Source organism: Poeciliopsis prolifica, unplaced genomic scaffold, assembly GCF_027474105.1.
Source record: "Poeciliopsis prolifica strain line A6 unplaced genomic scaffold, Auburn_PproV2 SCAFFOLD053, whole genome shotgun sequence".
NCBI lineage: Eukaryota > Metazoa > Chordata > Actinopteri > Cyprinodontiformes > Poeciliidae > Poeciliopsis > Poeciliopsis prolifica.
The window spans coordinates 3,233,120-3,256,477 of NW_026562428.1; the positions used below are offsets into that span (position 1 = coordinate 3,233,120).

The 23,358-nt window shown below is 40.0% G+C and overlaps 1 protein-coding gene across 7 annotated transcripts in view; it reads left to right on the forward strand.

Annotated features, from left to right (window-relative positions):
* xirp2a (xin actin binding repeat containing 2a) overlaps nt 1-23,358 on the forward strand; it is a 69,243-nt gene that overhangs the window by 28,601 nt on the left and 17,284 nt on the right. For 5 of the 7 annotated variants that reach the window (XM_055058985.1, XM_055058984.1, XM_055058988.1 and 2 more), the window contains 2 exons: nt 9,049-9,157; nt 19,762-19,895. In XM_055058985.1, coding sequence (XP_054914960.1) covers nt 9,049-9,157; nt 19,762-19,895 — 243 coding nt within the window. Of the gene's footprint in view, nt 1-3,378; nt 3,466-9,048; nt 9,158-15,196; nt 15,356-19,761; nt 19,896-23,358 lie in introns of those variants that run through there. The other 2 variants (XM_055058990.1, XM_055058991.1) reach the window with 2 other exon arrangements.

A 23,358-nucleotide genomic window follows, 5' to 3' on the forward strand; every position in this document is an offset into this window, starting at 1 on the left:
TATTGGAGTCCGTTATAATGAGAAAGCGTTATCTACTCTGGAGGTAGAACCCAAAGACTCACTCCTGCCGTTATTGGCGCCTTGAAGTCAGCGGCAGCCTAGTATTTATAGGGAAAACAGGAAATAGGCTCACGTTGCTGCTGAAATGAAAAATACTATAGATTGATTTCTGTCTCCCGCAACAGATTCAGTGCTCCTCTCTGCAATAGTTTCAGCGACGCGTAACGTTATAAGGCTGTGTTGTTAAGCGCAGTCTGTGCCCAACTACTGTTTTGTTTTAGAAAAGGGTGAAATATATCACATGGATGCTGAAGCGTTTTACCGGATCTACTACACCATAACTGGTGTTGCTGGGATACCGATTTTAACCAATAAGCCAGTAATTTAACCATCCTGTCAGTTTTTGTAAAACGTGGGCCTCATGACTTTCAAACAGCAATTTCTGTCAAACCCGGGTTGAGAAAATGTTGCTTTCTAAATTGGAAATATGTGATTCCAAAACAGTGAACTGTGCAGTTAAATTTAGACAACATGTAAAGGTCAAGCAGACAGGAAGTGCATGTTTTGCACTTAGTGTTCTTTCTGCTGTTTGATCAGAATTTGTTTGAGCTATTCTTGAAACTTAAAAAGAAAAACTTGCATTGTCTCACCCTCAAAAGACGAGCGAGAAAAAGGTTATGGTATTTGTTTGACTCAATATTTGACCAAATAGTTATTGTGGATGTTTACGCATTAAATAAGCACTACCATGTACTCTGCTGGGCCCTCCCCTTTTTGTCTGTTGTTCTGACAGAATCAGAGACTGCACTCATTTTCTTTTTACATTTTCTGCTCTTCCATTTCCCCATTCCATGTTAATCCACAGAGCAGCTACATCCGTTGTACAATTGAAGGTCATTCAAGATTCTCATTAACTCCTCCTTCCTGTGTCTTCTTGTATTCAAACTCTCCCTTACATAATCCGAGAAGTCGTTAAAAAGCAATTTATTAAGTTTTCAAACTTCAGATTTTGACGAAGTCCAGAAGCGGCGTGAACTGCCCACGTCAAGATTTCAGGCCACAAAAAAGCGCGGTCCAGACACAAGGTGGGAGGGGAGGGAAAAAAAAGACTAATGTGGAAAAGAAACTGCTGGCTTTTTGTTGTTGGAATACAAAACAGTGAGAACAGTGAGAGAGGGCTTCAGAAGGCTTCATCTCCCCCAAAGCCAAGTCAAGACTGAATGGATCACCTACAAAACAAATAGGCAAACAGTCAAAAGTGTCGCGTTCTGATAGACTCGACAAGGCCGCAGAAATATCACAAGCAAAACACAAGTTTAACAATTTAAACGTCTTCGTATATGAGCAAAGAATACATTTGTGTAAATTACTGGTCTGGTCATTGAGACTTCTGCCTCAGTTGCCTCTCAGACAGTTTTGTGACATAATACACTTGTCTGATGTGTTTTGATCCCATCCCCTGCTGGTTGCGCTGAATGCATGATGCAACATTCAGTCAAGACTTTTCCTTCGGCAGTATTTGTGGCTCTGTTCTGTCAACACTCTCCTCCCCAGTGTCTGGCTCGATGTGAAGCATTTGATTCATCTTTCGTTCTTAACCTTGCGGGTGCGAGAAGCGGCGTGAAAGTCAAGACTGAGCCACACTTGGAGTATGGATACTTATGCTTTTGATGGTTGGGAGTGAAGTGATAGCGTTAAACAGAACCATTTAGAGAGTTGCTAGCAGGTAGAGCCGACATGCTAACCACTGTCTTCATTTTTTTAAATAAAAAAAATATGTTCTCATGAAAGAACACGAGTGAACATATTTCAATTGTTGGCGTAATTGTGATCCATCAATTTGATGAAACTGAACCGGCCAATCACTCAGTGAGTCTTATTAGATCCTCCTTTTTTGTGCAAATCAACGTCCCTGTGCAGTGGCTGTGCCTTTCAGTGTGACAATTACCTCACATAATTACCCAGGGCGCTCCACAGCCACACTTGAATTCATTCACCCATCTATTTATTCACAGCCTAGAGGTTGAGACAGAAACCAGCGTCTCCAGCCAACTGCAACCTCTGCAGCTGGAAGCTCAAACCAAATCAGAGGCTGGCGGATACGCGAAACAAGGAAGCAGTAAATGTTGATAAATCCTTCCCCTGTGAAAACCAACAGCTTGAGCGCAAGATTTACAGTTGGCTATTACTTTTGTTTAGAAAATATGGCTGGGAGCTTTGGACAAGCATTGCATTATAATAAAAGCAATAAAAGACAGTTTGAGGAAGCGTGAAACTTTAGCACACGGAAAATATGGTTTTGTTTTTCACCGTTATAAATAATAATGATAAATAAAAAGGAGGAAATGCAGAGAAAAGGTCACACACGCTCTGTGTTGGGAGGAGGTGAGCGTGGACAGATGGGTCAACAAGATATAAAACTGAACGAACCAGGAGGAAATCTAACCATGACGTCAATATTGACTATTGTTTGCTATTATTGCCAATAAATAAATGCTCTGAAATATTAGCTGTTTGCTAATGCATTTAAGTTCAAGTTTCTTTTACCAAATAAAAAAAAAATTGAACAAGAATGCCAGTTGGAATGTCAAAGGTTCCTCATCAGCTGAAATAAACTATTCTTGGTAGACAAGATGATACAGCTTCATTTTTTTGGAATTCTAATAATATTGTTGTTTTATTCTGTGGTGGTTCTTTTGTAATATTGTTACTTGCTTCTGCAAAGAAAAGCGGCCCATTTCCACACTGATTCCTGACGATGGAGGCTTGCAGGATCTGGGCAGATGGTTGTTATTTCCTCATGTACAGGAAGTGCATAAGTGGACGTCTTAGACGAGGGCCAAAATCAAGACGGTCTTAAGGCAATAATGTGGAGAGCAAATTTTTGTTTTTTTCTCCCTTCTCGTCCGCACACAGTTTCGTGTAAATCTGGCTGCTGTTGGGTGGTTTTGTTGTGAATTTGTTTTTCCAAAGTCCCGTTTTCTCGGGCTTGTTAAGCTCCTGCAGAGCCTCGGAGAACATTAAAGACATTATAAAACTGTTTTCAAAGGCCAATTAGCAATTCCTGGGACTTGGTGGAGGGACCCTTCTTGTGTTAAAAAGCTTTCATTCTTGACAGGCTACTTGGTTTTCTCACATATTCGTCCCCTTTAGCGCAGACGTACTCTGAATTATTTCTTAATTATCTCGGGCTGCTTTATGGGCTCACAGTTTTAGACCTAATTATGTAAAAACTGGGAAATTTAAAGCATATGCTACTTCAGTATTTATTAGATTAATCAGGCAGACAAGTAATTTTAAAAAATAACATTCTGATTAGGAACTTCTTTATTATTTTTTACATTTTTTTATATGTATATACTTGAATGCATTCAAACTGTAACTTTTAGTGTTATTATTAGACAGTTGGGATTATGTATGCTGAACCTCTGGTGATGCAGCTGCAGCAGCTGTAACAAGATTGACGTAAGTCCAACCAAGTATTGTTTTTTTTAAATATATTCTATATATATATATATATGTAATTTGGAACTGTTTCATTGTGGCCACTAAATGGAAGCTGTTGCTTTTTTAATCACTGTCTTGTTTTCATTGATTGCCTAAGAAGAAGAGTCGAAATGAACTGATTTTAAAACAAGCATTTTACGGTAGTGCGTTAGTAACACAACGTCATTTCTGGAGATAGCAGACAAAGACTAGATCATTCAACAATAACAGTTTGCTAAAACAAATGGAGAACTGCCAAGTCAGGCACAGACAACTCATTTGACCGCTGCGCTGTTGCACTCTTACACACTGTGACTTGTCGGCGAGGCATCAGACGTGCTCAGATGACCGTTTTCCTCCATCACTAGCAGCGATCTGTTGGACAACCATCACCCATAATGCACGCCAGCAAATGCATAAGAACGCAGTCACAGCCAGAGGACTTGTGAAGACTGGACTGAGTCTGCATGCGGCTGAAACACTGCATGCGTCTTCAAGTGGATAAATCCTTTTATTTTTTTTTTTCATTTTGTACTGTTTTCTGATTTTAAAAAGAATCTTGTTTAAATTGACACAGCCAGCCTGTGTGTTGTTTGTCTCTGAAATTGGTTATTGTTAGGGGTTTGTGGTTTTCCTCTAACAGGTTGGTTTTCTTGGATTGTTTTGAATTTTTTAACTTGCACAGAATTTCTGAGAGCCATCCAGCCACTTAACGACGACGCTCCACTTTGAGCTGATCTGTCACTTAAAATCCTGATAGAATACATTGACATTTGGGGGATTTAATGTGACAAAAATACAAGATAATCAGAAAAACAAATTTCTTGCAGAGACAGAGTACATCAAAAATAGAGGAAGCAAGGGAAAGGAAAACTAGATTATGCAGATGTAACAGTGCAAATGATTTGTGATCCAAAACAACACAGTTCAATGTGTCCTATTCAGGAGAGTCCTCTTACATTCTGAATGAACAACTGCGAGAGCTTCCAGGAGCTCCAGCAAAAACCCCTCTGAGCAAATCCTGAGCTGTCCGAGTTCAAAGGAGTGAGGAGCAGCATATAGATCAGCCTTTATAGAGGCTTTAGCAAGCTGCTGAGTTCTCCTGAAACGAGTAATGAGCAATGATTTCCAAACATAAGCACACAAATCCAACAGCAACTAGTGAATACCTCACACTTTACCTTATTCAGTTTGATTTGTTACAAAAATCCGTTTTACTTTTGAAATTCTGGAACTTCTGCATGAATAGTGCAAATGTTTTCACTTAATAGCAACAAAAAAATACACTTTCCATGAGGCGAGTAGAGATCCAGTTCAAAATCATATATGTCATACTTACATGCAGTTTAATATTCCCGATATGGGTTTGATCCAATTATTCGATAGCAAATCAACTAAATAAACATTGGGAATAAACATTAGGTTGCGGCACACGCAGCGAGACTGAGGAGAGCGCATTTGTCTTTGTAAATAAAGAATACTGCGCTCTTACATTTGTTGTAGTAAAACCAATTCAGTGCTTTGGGTTTGCATTGATTGTGTGGATCCAGCATCAGTTCAATTGATATAAAAGATGAACTGGAGACCCTCTCTTGACTGTGTGTGACTGACAGTGACCTCCTCAACTGAGAACTGAGAGAACGCTCTTTACTCTAAATAGATTCCATTCAACATTTCCTTGCAGAATGAAGGAACACCTTTTACATTATCAATGTTAAGTTTTTCTGAGAATGGGTACAAACATCCTGTCCTAAATGGGTTTTCAATCTGTGTAACCGTATCAGAAAGGTTGACTTAAAAGTTTTAGCCCAAATGTACTTATTAAAAAGGTTTATTTTACAAAAGGTCCATTAGTTATTGCACATGTCAAGGATGAGAGGACCTTTCAAAAATGATTTTGCAACGTTGGATGGACACCTACAGTCAGCTACAGTCTGGTAGATGTTTGTACTTCTGTACAAAACAATTTTATGGAGTTGGTTGAAATGGCATCTGACCATTGGGGACAAATTGAGAGAATATTTTTTTAGGAATTTAGGCTCTGGACTACTGTCCAAACAGGAACTGGGGCTTCAATGCTGTTTCCACACCTGATAGAAAGGTAGACCCTGTTCAAGCGACTTGCATAATGTCTACCAAACTCAACTCAGTGATAGGTTCTGCTAACAGGGAATGACGGCGTGGAAACGGGGCAGATCACGAGGCAGAGACCTGTCCTCTCTGAAGTCCTCCTCGTTAGGAGACGTGTCAACAGATTAGAGGAAAATGTAAAGCGCTCCCTTCACATGTGACACCCAGCTCAGCCCCTCAGTCCGGCCCGGGCGCCGGTAAGATCGCCGCTCTAATAGGCGCCGACGTGAACATGGCGGGAATCACAGTGCCGGCCCATGTGGTAGGACTTCCAGTTACCATGGTTTCCACCGTCACAGCTCTGACTGTCCCCTTTGTAGGCGTCTGTCACACATGAAATGCTCCCAGATGGCCAGCACTGATTTCATTAGCGAAGCTTCATCTAAGAGGATCCAGTGATCTCTCTCGCTTTCTTTTTCTTTTTTTTTTAAATTTCTCCCCACAGGGATTATCTTGTGCGACGGGCCAGCCAGAAACATTTTGACAGATTTCTCCAAGCAGCGTCTCTTATTAGAGATATGCAGAGGGTCTCTGTCCCTTCACCCGTCTAGCAGCGCTCTTCAGCCGTTCCCCTCTTAATCCAGCCGATGTGTGCAAAAAGAACATATGGCGGTGATTCAAAGCTCCGTAACACTTGCTGACAGTTGCATGAGGCATCGGACCATCAAGCTGCTTGCTCCCTGTAGTGCTTGCTATGTCTCATAAAGTCAAAAATAATAAGAATTTCATTTTGTTATTCAACGCCCGCAAAGTTTGTTGCTGTTAATTTTACACGTTTTGAACAAGGAAGTCAGCTCATTGCTTTTGTTAGTTTCGGTGCATCCTGAGAACAAATCTGATCAGGTTCTTGAGTTCTATAAAAAAAAGACTCGCTGTTGGGGCAGGTGTTTACTTTTCTGCAGAACAGGAGTGTGTGTGATCCGTCTCTACCAGCTTTGCCACATTTGCTGAGCGAAACGATTGTCGTGGAACAGCTCAACCTCAGTCAGCTTTGGAGAAGAGCATCCCTCCACACTTCAGTTTCTTCTTTATTTTTCCCCTTTTTTATTCTGAATGCTACCTTCAAATCAATATCCTCTGAGGAAAGAGGAAAAAGTCTTCCTTGTCCCTATTCCTGAACTAAAGGTCAATTTCTAACTCTTGTTGTTTGCTCAAATCTTGTCTCAATTCTATTTTCAAACCGGATTAGCTCAGGCAAAGTTGCATAAATAAACCTTTTGGTACTTTTTTTTCCAGATTTTTCTAAAAAGTTGAAAACTAACTCTTCTCAGTTATTTTCATCCTTCACAGTTAAGGTCACTTTTTTTGTTTTTTTAGTCGGCAGCAGTTCCTAATTTAAGCTCACATGCTCACAGCACCTTCAAGTGAAGCACATAGTAATTATCCAAAAAAAAGGTGGAGTGTTTTGGATTAGTGCTTTAATTGGTGCCTGTCACGGAAATGAATGGAAAAGCTATTTAGTGCGTGGAGGCACACATTATTCTTCACCTCTTTATTTCGCTGCCTGTACATCTCTTATATATTCTTTCGAAATCAAGCAGTCAAATAACTGGAAATCCTTTATTAATTATTAATCTAATCCCCCCAAAAAAAGAATCAAATGTTGAGCAGCGTTTGATTTAAATTAATGTCAAGAACACTGATTTCTCAAATAAATAACTTTTTTTTTTCTACATCAAATTGCAGCCTTTTCATCCATTAAATCGCCTCCACAGCCACTGTATATAATAATTCACCCCACACGCCTGCCGTCCGCGAAGGGTAAACGAACCCATCTGACAAGTGAAGAAGGTTAAACATCTGAATCGTTTAACAGTGGTTCTGACGGCGGCATTCTCCGCTGTTCTGTCGAGAAGTAATGAGCTCGCGCCACCTCAAACGGACGCGCCGCCTTTCGTCAAGCATCCGCCTTTGAAAACACTCCCGCTTGTCAATCAGCTGCGGAGCGAAGCGAAATCCTTGGCTGGATAAACGCTGCGGTTTAATGTGAAGTCTCAAAGCGGCGCTCTGCTCCAGTTTGGGCTTCGTTCCACGTCGGGGAGCGAAAAAGATAATTTACATTTTTTATTTATTTTGTTTTTTTTTTTACCCATTTTCTGTGGCACAATGCAAGTCGAAAAACAAATCTGTTAGAGGGTAAAATTTAGAAGCTGCGATGACCTGTTTGCAGGAGTCATCGTCCTTAAAATCATTGCTTTCTCCAATGACTTTTGATTTATTTCTGAACGACAAAATGTTGCCGGTGTCGGCCGGTAACTAGAAGATAACTCATGCGCATTGCTCTTTACAATCTCATAAAAATTTTTATTATATCAGGGAGAGAAGCAGTTACCCACAGTGAAACATGGTAGTGGCAGTATCAGACTTTTCTTGATAAATCAAGATTGTTTTAGAATCAATCGTTCGAAAACAGTTTTGACCAAAAATCTCGAGTTTCCCGCTTGAAAGCTGAATTTATTTTTCAAATTTACGGTCCAGATGTCAGTTCATAACTGAAGAGGATAGTAAAAAAAAAAAAATGGCATTGCTACTTTTATATCAACTGCATGTGTGAATGTGTTCAAAAATATCCCTGTCAGATCTACTGGGGATTGATTAAATGGGATTTTTTTTTTGTTGTGTTGCATTTTTTAAAAAATTATTATTATTTTTATATATACTTTTTAATTGGGTCCAAAAGCCCAGTTTTTGCGGCGAACAGAAACCCGACTGGACCTATTGCACCGTGTGTTTTTTGCTGTGCAGAGTTTGTTTTCTATCGCTCTGTGTTGCCACTCAGCTAGAAGCTGTCGTTAAAAAAAAGAAAAGGGGAAAAAAAAAAAAAAGCTCCACAGGGGAACGCATTTGATTTGCAAATGGCAGAAAAAAAAAAAAATCACCTGCACATTTGCAAACACACGCAGACACAGGTGTGTTTGTTCTCCTTGGGAATGATTTGCAGCGTTGTTGGAGCTGACTTCTGCTTTAGTTAAAAAAAAAAAAAGTAAAACGTGTGTCTGAGCACGTGCAGAGAGACATGTCATGTTCCGATGTAGCTTGAAAACATGTCTGGTTTTAGCCAGTCTGCTCCATTAAAATACAGCCAAGTGCTGTTTGCTTTCCAGTCAATGCCTAACACTCACATTGTGCTCAAGGTCTTTGATTATGCCCTGCTGTGTGTGTGTGTGTGTGTGTGTGTGTGTGTGTGTGTGTGTGTGTGTGTGTGTGTGTGTGTGTGTGTGTGTGTGTGTGTGTGTGTCACTGGAATCCAGAGTTTAAAATGTCATCAAACGCCAAGTGGTGTCATTTTCCAAACTTCAGGTGTGTGTTAGCATGTGTTAGCATGTGCCAGCTGTTTCTGTCGCCTCTTCTCCATGCTGTGGAAACAGTCCAGGTGCTTCCTCTGATAGTTCACACTCTTTCTCTCTCTCTCGCTCTCTCTCTCTGAACCAGGAAGTGGCAGCCACTCCTCCAGCCAAAAAAGTGACATCCATCGACTTCGCTCAGACTGCCCCGTCAACAACACATCACAGCATGGCCTCACCCCAGGACGCCACCCACGGTGAGTATTTATTTTATTTTATTATCTAAAACAGCAATTTGTGACCCTTTTCAACAACCTTCCACTGTGGGCTTTTCACACTTTATGTTTAAAAGCCCAAATCTGGTTTCGAGATAAGGTCCAAGGTCTGGAACAGCACTGAGCAAATACCGAAAAAAAAACAACGAAAAAACGTTTTGCATACCTTTGATTATTTCTGAACCTAAATTGCTCTAATTGCTTTATATTAAAACATATTGAGCACTCTGAGTTCATGCAGAATTTAAGATAACTTTTTCTTCATCAACACACATATAAATAAGTATATTTATAGTATAGTTCAGTCAATTGCGTAGTGATAGTTTTTTTTAAAAAAATCTGCTTGTTATCAGTCCTTCCAACAATAAAAAAGTAGCGCACATTTTATGTGAAAGTAGATTTACTTAGTATAACTTATTCTCGCTGACTCTTTGGATGCCTTTGAAAATCAGTTAGAACATTTTATTACACCACATATTTCCCTTAAACTTCCATTTATTGAGCTGCAACTCATTTTCTCTGCTTGTGATTTTGTGTATTTGAGAATCATATAAACGCAGTGTGCATACTCTTTTCCAATTTTTTTCAGGACTGGCAACTTTGTGAGAGCTATCCTACTGAAAGATTGGATCTAATATTGGGTCTGAGTGCTGCGATTGCATCACGGTTACACTGTTCCGTCAGCCGAGCAGCCGAGCCCTCGGGATGGTTAACGCAATGTTTCGTGCCATTTGTTCTGGGAGATAAACATTTGGCGGAAAGCGGCTTTTGAAAAACTAGATTGTTCATTTCCAGATAAGGCCTCGCTGGCGTTTTTTATTTATTTCTATTTTTTTTTCTGAAAATCCGGACGCTCCCTTGACGCTGCAATTCCATTTCTGGCAGAGAACCAGTACAGTAGCTACCTCCACTTTATTTTCCGCCGACGGCAGATACCATAAAAAACACAGATGGAGTTGAGGCAAGGTACTGCCTTTGTTTATGTCCATCTGTGTAACAAAAAAAATCTGCAAACACTTTCCTCTGAACACTTGCCACTTTACTTGAATCTTGAATCTTGACTTTTGAGCAAATAATAAATTTTGTCACTTCTGGGATACCGCACTGTGTGCAAATGACATGCACAGTATGTCAGAGGTTTTCTGTTATGCTTCTCACCAGTATGTGAAAATGAGTAAAAAGCTTTTACAGGAAGTAAACCACAGACCTCAGCTCCGACTGGTAAAGAAGGGTGTGTTTGATTTGTGAACCAGGAAGTCTTGTTGCTGTTGCTGGTTTACAGCAACATGTTTATGTCTGTTGTAGCATCACACCGGTGACGACATGTAATTTTCCAAAACTGCTGCCCATATCGACTTTTGTGGTTTGAGAACAAAATGGCCCTAATTTTACCTAGACTCTTCTGGCCCTTCAAAATAAAAGCATCTGATGTTTCATTCATTCAGAAATTGAGTACTATCAGTTGTTAGCCTGTTTTAATTATTTGAAAAGAACATAAACATATATATATATGATTATATCTTAATTAATTTTCAAAGAATTCACATTAATCCATGGACTTGTTCATTAAAGGATTAGTGAGCATTTCTTCACTGTATCTCTATTTTATGGACCTTTAAAAAGATCTTTATGAAAAAATGACTATACTTTATTAATCCTCAGGGGGGGGATTGACATTTCAATACATCCCAACCAAAGAACAAATAACAAACAACATAAGAACTGGGTAGACAGGTGCCTGAGGCGCTGCCCTTTCTTTCCTCAGATGCGTTGATATAATAGGGAGACAGTGAAATGTTACGTATAGTTCTTGGTCATTTCATCCTTCAAACGCTACATAGTCCTTGGTTTATTTTTTGTTTCTCTGATTATCAGTAATCAAGGATTTACAGTGATATCTCCTACATATTTAGGCTCATTACAGCAACTTGTAGCTTCTTGTTCCTTCTATATTGGGTTTTTGATTAAAAGCTCACCAATAAAATCCAAATTAGCAACATTCAACCCAAAATAGTATGTACTAGTTGTATGATAAATTTTCAGGAATGAAAAGTTTAACTTTTTTTTTTCAGATGAGACGAATAAGACATTTTTTTGATACAAAAGAAATTGTAAGATGAGCTCATACCCTGTCCTGAATTAAAAAGTCTTCCTGCTGAGAAGAAACTTAAATATTTTCTTTTAAGCCACCAGGACTGTGCTCTAAAAGAGAAATTGAGTTATGGGATGAGCAGCAGGCCTCGCTGAGCGCAGGATGTAATTTCTGTTTTAATTACCACTACGGAGGGAACGTAAAAATCTTCTCACATGAATCTTGCAGACTGCAGTTCCAAAATGCACCAACCATAGACAAGACATATCCTCGTATTAAAGTGCGCTCTGCTGTTGCAATCCACATTTCCACAGAGCGCTCAGTGTGAATGTCGTCACCTTAAATACCACATGTCTTCATAAATAATCACAGGCCTTTGAATATAAAGTGACTTTAAAGGCAAAGTTAACATTATTTTCACTGGCAGAGAAGAACTGATTGCTTGTCGATCAGGATTTTTTTTTTTTACTTCAAAAGAAGTTAGCAGTACGCAATATATCGATAGAAGCGTCGCCTCTCTGAGTTGTTGAATAGAAAATAACAACAGATGAGCACTTTTGGAGGTGAAAGGTCAGATCTCGGTTGTTTTTAGACGCATTGTGGGATAAAAATGAAATAAGAGCAATATGATAGTCGAGGGTGAGAATGTGAAATGATTTGTTGACAGGTCTTAATCCCGCGCCTGAACACGCGTTCATAAATTCATCCACACATACAGATACTATTGATATTTATACATGCTGACTGATATCCTTCTATCCTTATCATCCACCTTGTTGCCTTCCCCGACACCAACATCTAAAATTAGAGCTGGCTGATGATCCCCGCCGTTGTCCTGACCGAGCGACAGCTTTTGTCGCGCCGGGCAAGCCGGCAGCGCAGACACCGTGTAATCTCTGCCAGGCGGAGTGACTGACAGCAGGAGGAAAAGGATCCGAGAGGAACAGAACTGCCTCCTTCAAATCCGCGGCGCTTAAATAAAGCGCAAGCGCGGAGTGACTGCACTTTAAACAGATGCAAAGCTCACTTCCAAATCTCCGCGCTGCGGCTCCTCCATAGCGGGCGTCCTTGTTTACACGCATTCTGCTCGCGTACCACCAGAATAACAGCATGAAGCCGTGATGGGCCTTTGTGGCAAACGCAGTAGCGCCGTGTAAATCTAAATTTGTTCATTTTTTTCATTCAGAAGTTATATATTTTCTATCTCTACATATCCAGGAAGGAGATAGTGCTAAAAGAGCTTTTTTCTCTTTTTTCCTGTGTTTGAATTCTGACAGCTGGAAACAGATTTGCCCAAATGGCTGTTTTTGTTTTGATTAATCTCCTGCCAGATTGGTCTGCCAAACGATGATGTCTTTTTAATATGGATCCCGTGGAAAAAAAACAACAATTTTCTGGCTGTTAATTTCAGACATGATCCACTTAGCGGATATTACAGGATGCAAACGATCCCGTAACGCATAAACGTTTAGAAATTGAAAATCGGCGATATCATGTATCTTGTGTGAGCGCCGACATGTTGACTCATTTAAGCCTCACAAAAACTTTACCTGAGAACGTGAAAGAACGATTGGATGCTGGAGTAAAATCACCGGGTAGAACATTTAGCCTTACAAACAAATGGGAAGTGTGTCAACATCCTCTTTGATGTGTAAGAGAAAAAAAAATAAAAATCTGCCTTCACAGAAGATCAGGGCTAAAAAAATTCATTTTCATCATTATGTTGATGATGAACTTTGAAACATGACAAATGCAGACTGTAGTCCTCAAACGCGGATTACACAGAGAGTGGTTTCAGCTGTCATATTTTTGATTAAATAAAACTGTGAGTCTTCTCTGCTCGTCCTGAGGCGTTATTACTGTCTCATAATCTGAAAATGATTTTTGTTTTGTTTTTTTAACCAGGGAAAAGCAGCTTTAGTTTTTAGTTCCGATCATATCAGTTTCGCGGTGAGAGCAGTCGGCGTTTCACATTCAACATGCAAATCTCAGGCAATCTTCAATTTTTCTGAGACGTTCTGGAAAATCTGAACCTCCGCATCTTAATTTGAGGATCCGCATGAGCCCTTTCATGAGATGTTCTCCAAGCGTTTGCTTTCCACTGTGGGAAATCGTAGATCCATGCGCAATTTCAGCAGGATTATCGACGGATAATCTTGACGGCTCGATACTCACGCTTTCCTCTCCTCGCTGTGCCGCGTTCCGGTGTGGCCTTCTGGGGGAACACGGTGTCTTGGAGGTTAAATGGTCAAGATTGGAGTTTAATATTCAGAACATTTAAACACAAAATGAAATTTTCAGAGAAATCCCTTCAGATAGAAAGAAAAGAACAGCTGATAGAAAATAAACAGACTGCAGCCAAAGAGGAGGACTCGTGTTGTTACTGTTTGCATTAGGGCACCAGAGGCCTTCCGCTGAATACCCTCCCATTGAATTAGCTGTAATGCTTTTCTATCTAAAGAGCTGCCTTTGAAATTGGCTCAAAGATCTCTTGAGACCAGACGAAGAGGGAACACAAACTTCAACACGAGAGGTCCTCACGATTTGTTGGAATATTTTTAAACCATTGAGATCGCTCAAGGTTGAGCAGGTTGCGTAAGAGGTGTTCACTCAATTGAGCCCATGTGGCTGTAGATCTTCAAATACCTCAGCTTTCTCACATCAAAATAATTATTGTTGAAGCCCCAGGTTTTAGCTGATACTCTTTATCGTTTACATCAGTATCCCCAAATCAATTTCTCCTGTTTGTTCTGTTTGTTTTTAGGTTGATGTTTACAATTTAGCCATTGAGTTGTGAGAAAAAAAGTGCAGGTTGTTCTGTTTTGTATTGATCTACGATAGTCATGACTGCTTATGCATATTGTCGGGTTAATTTAACTCAATGTCAAGCAGTTGTTCAGAGCTGACATTAAAACATTTACCTCCCAGTCCGCTAGCAGCTACTGTTTCCAACATCCCCACCACGCCTTCCCATTCTTTTCCCAGCAAATCTTGCAATCACATTCTTATAATTAGATTCTCCAACTAAGAGTTCAATAGAAGGATCAATACCAGTCCTGCATCTGCATGATAACTGGAAATTAGCCTATTGTAGCAAAGGAAAAGGAAAAAAAAACAAAACACTCAGTCTGGTTCTTAGAAACACTACAGCGTTCATATATTTGTCCTGTAAGAGTTTTGAAGTGATTTGTACACAGAAACCTTTTCTAGACAAGCACTAGAAGTCCCTGTTGTTGACAAATCATAATGCTTGGCTGCAAGAACAGACAGTTCTACTTATGGCAAACTGGATCATACAGGAGTTATTCTGACCTTATCGTTAAGTTGGGTCGTCTGCAGCTTTTATGTTATTTTTGAGAACATGGTTCAGTCAGCTTTTATAGTGTGGCCGGTGTAATATACTTAAACTTTTAAATTTCTGATGAGAAATGAAAGGCATTCCTGGATTGGCTACTATGCAAACATTAGTGTGGAAGTAGCATGTCGTCAAAAATATTTTGGCTTTAATTTTCTTTTTTAAACCATGCTCTGTCTGTAAATAATCTTTAAATAAACTACACTGTGCGTGGTGAATCACATAAAATACATCGAAGCACCACTGACCATGAATACTTTCTGCAGGGCAGTGTGCAGACGCTCAGTTCTGATTTCCATCCAACTGAAAGACATTATGAATGTCAAATGTCTTCCTGTTTTCACAACTGTAAATAAGAGCTACACTAAGCGTGAGTGATTTTTCTAGCTCATCTCGTGGGAGATTCATATCTATAAGACTACCATGACATAACGTCAAAGGAATGTAGGGTACCTCGAGGGTTGGCATTTAAAAAAGCAAGCCCACCTCCACTTGACTCCCAGAAGTCCATCCCTTTTTTTTTTTCAAGAGGGGAGCTTCTAAAATAAAGTCAGCTGTCACCAGACGCCCGGGTCCCACTCACTGTTGGAGCTGGTCTCCAATACACACTTTCTTTCTTTTGTTTGGGTGAAGGGTGCTAACTAATTCCATTTGTTTTTTTCTCTGTACAACCCAAGGCCCTCTTCTACTTCATTGGATTCTATAAGTATTTCCCTTAAAGAACATCTGGAAGGTAAGTGCCTTGAACTGCCTCTGTGGTTGACACCCCAGAGAATGAAGGTTCTGATGTACTGCCCCTGTTCAACATGGCTCAAAATTGGTGGAAAATGATTTTTTTTTAGTTTGCGTCCATGATGCCACAAGGATTTGCGTATCATCATAAAACATACATGGGTCTTTTCGTGTTCCCTTCCGTGAGCAATTCCCAGCAGCAACTCTGATCTGGAATATTCTGAAAGCACATCTAATCAGAGACGCAGTGCCAAGCCGGCATGAGGAAGTGCTTGAGGACAATTCACTCTCCTTGTAAAGAAGTTATTTTGATAAATTTGACAGCTTAATTATTGTGCCTGTTTTACTTTGCCGGTGAGATAGAAATCACCCTCTGTAGGCTGACATTTCAATTAGTGTAGCTCTTTTTGCTTTCCTGTCAAATCTCACCAGGCAAAAGGTTTGGCCAGTAAGTACTGAACAGAAAATTGCGTTGCCAGAGGCTTTTATTATGAGGATAGGGCACATGAGAGAAGCTGGGAGGGGGCGCTTCTGTGATTTGTGTATGGCCTCTGCCTTTTACAGTTCTACGGTCCTTGAACTTTCTTTGTGCTGCCAAGTCGTACTGCCTCTCAGGTCCTTAAACACCGAAATCGCTTTCACATTTCGAGTCTGGTGGATCCTATCTTTCACTCTTCACCTTTTGCCTCAACACTAGCCAGGGAAGAGTGAAACGACTCTCAATCAATCCCTTTAGAGGAGCCGTCTGCATGGAGGCAGGGTCTAGAGGTTGGCGGGCCTTAGCTAAGCTCAATATAACCGCCGAGTCGTGGACGCTGTCAGCAGCAAGGCCTCCCTTGTTGACTCGTCATGGCCTTCCCCCACTTCCATTACCCTCTCAGCCAGTGTTATTACTTTGGTTGTGGTGTTTGGTCAAAGGGGATATAAATCTAAACAGTGAAAAATCTATTTGCTCGTAAAAGCGAGTGAATTTACATGGTAAAAACTACATTTGTTGTGAAAATTCAATATAGTTACCATTAAAATAGAGGTTATGTAATGAATGAATACAGAAACTAAGTTAAAGATTAAGAGAGTTGTTGAGAAATCATTTTTGTTGTGTCCAGCTTCATATAATATTTTTACAGCCACAGATCATTATCCCAGAAATCTTGGGGATAATCAAGATGTTTTTGGCAAATGTGAAACAGGTCTTTGTTACTTTTGGCCAGCCATAGTTTTTAGTCTTGGAACTCCCCCATGAACACCATTTCTGGTCTCTTTCTTTTTGTTGAGAGATGAAAATACCTTACCCTAAATATTGTGAGGTCTCTGGTGCTTTAGGAGTTGTTCTTGGTGATTTTAAACCTCTTGGGTGATTTAGCTCTTGGAGTCGTTTTAATAGATAGATGTTACCTTCCACAATCCTAGACGACTGTTTGTCATCTGTTCTTGGATTTTGTTCAGTTGCTTTCTCAGGCCTTTCAGCCTACTTCATGCTGTTAGTGAAATTGTATTTCAGTGATTCTTCGGGTCTAATACTGTCCACTTTTGAGTTTGCAAAATAAAACTAAAAACAAGCAAGCAAGCAATGACTTTTTGTCATACATTAAGGCCTATTTAGTTTTGAGCATCTTCAATAAAAACCCACAGGATATGTTAGGCATGTACAAAAATTATTTGACAAAATAAAAATGGAAGAAATCAGTAAGCGTTCAAATACTTTTTCATGCTTTGACATTTGTTTTAATATAACCCCATAATTAAAATCATCTAAATGATTTGGAAGTAATTAACTAACTTATGTGATTTAGCAGCTTTAAGAAGTTTGTAATTGTTTAACTGTCTTAAACTTTAACGACTGTCACTCAAAAATACTGATTAAAATCTACACTAAAGAAACTGTACTTAAATTGTTAACCCGATTTAATTGGTTGCAGTCCAACAGTACGCAAAAATAAAGAAACTCAACCGGTTTAAAGACAAATCCTGCAAAAAAAATTGAACCCAGAGACTTTGCCCTCATTATCCTGAGGTGCATTAAGCATAACGCAGCCTGTATTACGGATAATGAAGCATGAGCCGGCGCCAGAACCAATTAGTTCTCACATTGGATATGGAGAATAGTTTAAAATCCTAACAGAAGATATTACTAATCTTTGCGCTCACTTCTTCTTCTTCTCCACATATGTACTCCTACACACACCTCCTCCCCATGAAGCTGCCTGTTACGGGGGAACATGACGCTGCAGACAGAGCTGGTTTATAAAAAGGCTGGGTTTATTTTTCTCCTCCAGTCAGCCGCCCCCAGCCCCCAACCCCCGAAAGCCTGCTTACCTCAACTCTGTGGTATGGCGGCTCTGCATATGACTTATCATTCTGAAAAGCCGGAGATAACCGAAAGGCTGTTGTCATCGCATGTAGACTTTCAAACCTTCACGTGGCTGACCCGTGCTTTAGAGCGGCAGACCATGACGCGAACATTTATCCCAGGTGATAAATGAGGGACTCATCCTTGTGCTTCTGTCACCAAGCCGTTATTAGGATGCGCCACAGCCTCAGGTGTAGGATTTCTGACTCATATTTATAGGATTTAGCGGATGCTGCTATCTTCAACAGTCTATTTCGCCCCCGTTCCCTTGGACTACTTTGCCAAAAGTAGCAAAAAAGCTATAAGTGGTGTGATGGGATGTTTTTTTTTTAACACGTGACATCCAGATGAAATCGGGGAAACCGCAAAGCACCCTGAAGTCTCCTCATCTCGCTCCTTGCAAAGATTTTCGTACCTCTACATTTTGTCCATATTTGTAGAGGAACAAAGGAACTGTCGTAATTTAATCTCGGTGTGACCAGCTGTTGTAGTTAACCACACGATTGTTCAAGTAAAAAATATTACCAGAACATTACATTGGAGAAATGAACACATGGTGGGGTGTATATTAAACTTACTAATCTAAATATGATCACATATTTGATTAGGCATCAACTCCTGTGATATTGATTTGGGGAACTATTTAATGTTTCTCACTTTTCCTGAGCGGGATCTTGCATTCTCCTCCTCCTGGAGAAATTTGGAGTAATTTTGAATTTATTTAATGAATTTACTGTTAATCCACATCAAAATTCAGATATGTTACATAGACAGGTGGAGATCCTAACAATTACAGCTGAGGTATTTTTGTGTATTTGCTTGTTTTTCCATTGAAACTTGCACGCATACATCTAACAAGCAACATAAGTTGGTGGTCAAACTTCAGTACAGTATTGGCCATTACTAGTACAGTAATGGTCAGACACTGTAAATTTAAATCAACTGTCTCTGCTGGGGGAAAAAAAAAATCCCCATTCGTCCCACAACATGACTCTGCCACCCCTATGCCTTGCAGTAAGGATGGTACAGGTTAGATCAGAAGGTTTTGTGTTCGTTAAATCTGAACAGGGCGACCTCTTCCTCATTGTTTAGATTTTTTTTTTCGTATTACTGAAAAAGCAACGAAGGATTCTGCCTGCTCTTTGTGAGCTTTTCATCTTTGGGGATGTTCCTGCTGCTTCAAGACGTAAAACTCCTTCCTTTTTTCCTTGTTTTTTTTTTTCCTTCAACTAGAAAACATACATGTGTGTGGAAAAAGACAACATGTGAAACCTCAAAACAAAACGAGGAGGAGCGTTTCAGCGAGTCAAAGGACGAGTACGTAAAGGAGACGAATTGTTTCTATTTAGGGTCGTCTTTCATCCCGGGGAAGCTGCTGCTCAGAGCGAGATAACATGCCAAGAGCTAAAAGGTTGGGTGTGGGTGGAGGCTGAGCCTTTACAGAGGCTTCTCTGGTGCCTAATGATGCTTTGTAGCTCAAAAAGTCAAATGTAGAATCAACACTGTTGTCTAATTGGCTGTCCGCGGGGACGTTCGGAACCGCAAAAAGAAATGCGGACTGTTTTTTCTTCTTCTTCTTCTTCTTCTTCTTCTGCCATGTTCCTCTCTGTTGCGTCTTGTTCTGTTTGTTGAATGTGCAGCATTGAACGTTAGAGGACGTCTTCATCAAATTCAGGTTTCAAACAAAAGGCAAATACTTTTTTTTCCCCTTCACATGGAGTTAGAAATCTTGACGATTTTGAAAGGACGCTGCTCTTTTTTTAAGTTAAAAAAAAAATCAATTCCATCTATTCAGCTTGTTGTAGTTTATTAAAACCAAAGGCCTTTTTCTACAAAATTGTCCCCGAAGACCAATTATTAAATGGCAAGCTCCTCCACAGCTTTCCCTGATGTGCCAAAAGAGCAATGAGTAGGTAGCAAATATCAGCAAACCCTTTGAGGAGAGGTATCCAGGAGTCCCGTTAAGTCTAAATTCCTTTTGATTGCCCTATGAAAGACTTATCTTAGTCTAGAGGGTTTTTTTATTTACTTTTTTAATGTTTTGCATGTTTGTGTAGCCGCAGGTAGAGCCGGGTCTTCAGAGGAGAGGGCCGAGAACCAGGAGGCCGAGCCGGTGTCGGTGAAAGAGCGCCTGGCGATGTATCAGGCGGCCGTGTCCAGCAAGGAGAGCGGCGGCGCTTCCTCTGCGGCGGTAAGACGAGAACTTCCACTTGTATGTAACTGGAGACGGAGGCGCGGATGTGGGGAGCAGTCGGGCCGAAGGCACACGGGCTCGGTGTCTCATCCTTTTTGTTAGATTAAAGTATAGAAATGAAAGGAGATAAATTCAAGTCAACTTGTGTACGGGCCTTCACTCACCTGGCCTTCTTTTATGGTTTTACCAACTAAAACAAGTTGAACACCTAGCTTTGTCTGAAATGGGATCAAAGAAAATCTATTCAAGCTGGTCAACACATATCAGACACAAAAGTAACATTTTCTGCCAAGCGTTGTCATTTATAAATCGTTTTTTCGGCACCATTTCCTCCCCATGCAGGCCCCATATTTCATTGTTATATTGGTTTTAGATCAAGGTTGGCATTTATTGTATCATTTGTCATGATACATTTCTTACCATATTTTGATTGATCATATCTGTATTGTCGAGAACATTTTTACAATTTTCTCCACCTCAAAAAGAAGCAATAAATAGTTCTTCTCATTGTTATTATAATAACAACACAAAATATCCTTATAAAACTGAGTCCATATCACCAACTTCCAGTTTCAGGGCAATCCTGAAAAGTCATGTGAGAAATTTTTACTATGGGGTGTCATTTGTGTTTGTTTATCAAATAAAATCCCATGAAAATCTGGTGAAATTTGTGGTTATAAATTGACAAAATGGAGTATTTCTAGAGGAGTGAGTTGAAGGTTTGAGCCTTGGGGCCTTTAAAGATGGCGTCTTTGTCCCCTGATTTTCAAAGCCGAGATACCGTCGACTGCTGTCTCCTCTCGATGTGCTGCCGCCTGCTCAGAAACACTCCGAACGGCTTTTGAAAATCGGAGCCCTTAACGACGTGAGGGAATTTAGAGAAATTCTGCCTCGCTGCATTTAATGGCAACGACAGAAAACGCACAAACTCGCACAATGAATATTGATCCAGTGGCGCCAAAGCATAATGAAGCGTTTTCAAAACACAACTTGTTGATTTAATTGGTGCTCACTACAAACAAATTACTTGGAGTAAAATGCATATTTCTCGACAGAGCAGGGCTTTTGTGTTTGTTGTTCCATATGTTTTTGCTTTCCCAGCTCCCCTCACCGCTTCGTTTTAAACCCCCCGACGGGCGAGGTTAGAAGTTTCAATATGGAATCCACTCTCAGCAAGATAACAACCTGTAAGGGTCCAGGTCTCGATTATTTTAAGGAGCAAGTGGATAAACGCATTTCTGAACTGTAACATGGCAGTTCATGCTGTTACACCACTTTATTTTTTCTCTATTTCTGAGGAAGTTTGAATGACACTCCTCCCCACTTTTCAATAAAAGCAGAACTTCGCACTTTATTTCCCCTTTATCTGAGCGCACCAACAGCAGGAAAAAAAGAAATTCTGAATACTGGAGTCATTATTTATCGTCAAGGACGAGAAAATAATCCTCGATGACTTTGCAGAGCCTCTGTGCTCTAAGCCGGAAATAATTCAACACCATGAGCCAACAAGGTCAGGCAAAAAAAAAGGCCACATTTTTTGAATTTCAGTTTTACCTGTAGGGAAACTTCTGCTTTTGGTTTCATAACCCAATTTAAATGTTTTTGCATCAGCTTCAGCAACATCTAGTTCCCCGTCAAAACTTCCTTCGTCTGTTGACCCCACAGGTGTGTTGATAGACGTCGACCTTCCACCTTTTTGGAGGCAGCTGCTGTGTTTCCTGGACTTGTAAACTACGACATACCTCTAAAGTCCTGTTGATTGGGATTTTAAAATGTAGGAATGTAAATAATTTGAATTTTCTGAACTTTCAAAAGAAAAGATGTTCAGAATATTCTGAATATATTTCGACATTGTAAAGAAAAGTGGGTTGCTGTGGTGGGCACACATCTGCATTTGCTAATTTTGAAAACACTTTGTATATGTACCTAAATTAATCTTCCTGGGTTGTAAACTTTGAATTTGACATCAGTGTCGAAGCTTTGGTGATGGACTTTCTACAATTTTTCAAATTCTTCAATCAGTTTGATGTTTATATTCATGCTTTCATTTTGAAGTGGGTGCAGCAGTTCTATTTCCTGTTTCTCTCTCTTTATATATTTTTAAAGCTTCATTTCAAACAAGAAACAAAACAAAAAACATAGACACTAGAAAACAAGATAGAAGTGTTGTTAGGGTTAGTGGCACTAATGTTTACGTTTAGCGCTTTAGGGCTAGCAGCTAACATATTAGTTAGCACCTCTGCTGGGCTGAAAATTCCTCCTCGGTGATGCGCAGGTTTCTTCTGAGAGCTATTTCTGCAAATGCTAACACTGCAAATAGAAGACACGGTTTAAAAAGCAGCTCCGGCCACGGCACACCAAGTATCATCTAAAACTTCCTCCTCGAGTGACTTGTTGCTTTTTTAAAAGGCCTGTTGCGCAAAAGGGTATTTTAAATAACAGCCAGAAATCCAATGCACTTGTAAATTTAAACTGAGCAGATGAGCTCTGGCCTTCTGGGAAAGCATCTTTGGGAAGGAAGGACTCGCTGATATACGCTCTCTGAGTTGCAGGTAGGGGGCGCTAGCGTGGCAGCCTCAGCTGAGCCTCACCTTAAAGCATGTGGTGCATACAGACAGCTGAGTGTTGATGTTGGTAATCCATATGTGTCTGAGGGGAGACATGGGGGGGATTTGGAAGGATATATGTGAATACTAGTGGGGGTCTGGAAAGTAGAACGTCGCGGTTTACGCTTTCTACTGAAAACAGCTGCTGTCTGCATGTCTGAGTGTAATACATGCTCATACTAGTACTAATCTAAGGTTTCTGTTAATTGAATGAGTAGGGGAAAAAAGTTGGATTATTAAACATATTTACGTATTTTCCATGATAGGAGTCGTTCAGGATTTTTAAAGTGGGGTTCCGTGAAATGACTTTGAACCGTCGATAGGTCAAATATGTCAATATTTATCATTATTTATTATTATCCAGTCAGCTGGCTAAATTACAAGAAAGACAAATTCTGATGTTGTAAATCTATATCCTGTGACGGCTAGAATAAAGATCACTTTCTTTCACCAGCAACTCTAATTTTTTTCTGTTAATATTGATAAACAGCAAAAATATGTAAATATGTCTACCATATTTCCTTCTGCTTTAGTGAATGGAGCTTCTCTGTCAAAATAAACTTATTCTTTTGCCACAAGGTGACATTAAGTTGGACTAAATGTTTCCTGATTTAGGTCAGTCGGGACTATCAAAATATTTTTTTTTTACTTTGTTAAATTCCACAGTAAGAATCGAGAGAATTTCCTCAGCTCGTTTTCTAAAATTGCCTTGTACAATTTGGGTCAAACATTTTGTCTCAGGTTAGTTTTCTGGAATTTTGGCCCATTCCTCTTGACAAAACGGCTGGAACTGGGTCAGGTTTCCTCTGGGACTCACATCAAGTCTCCTTTAAGTTCTTGTCTACTTTTAGAGA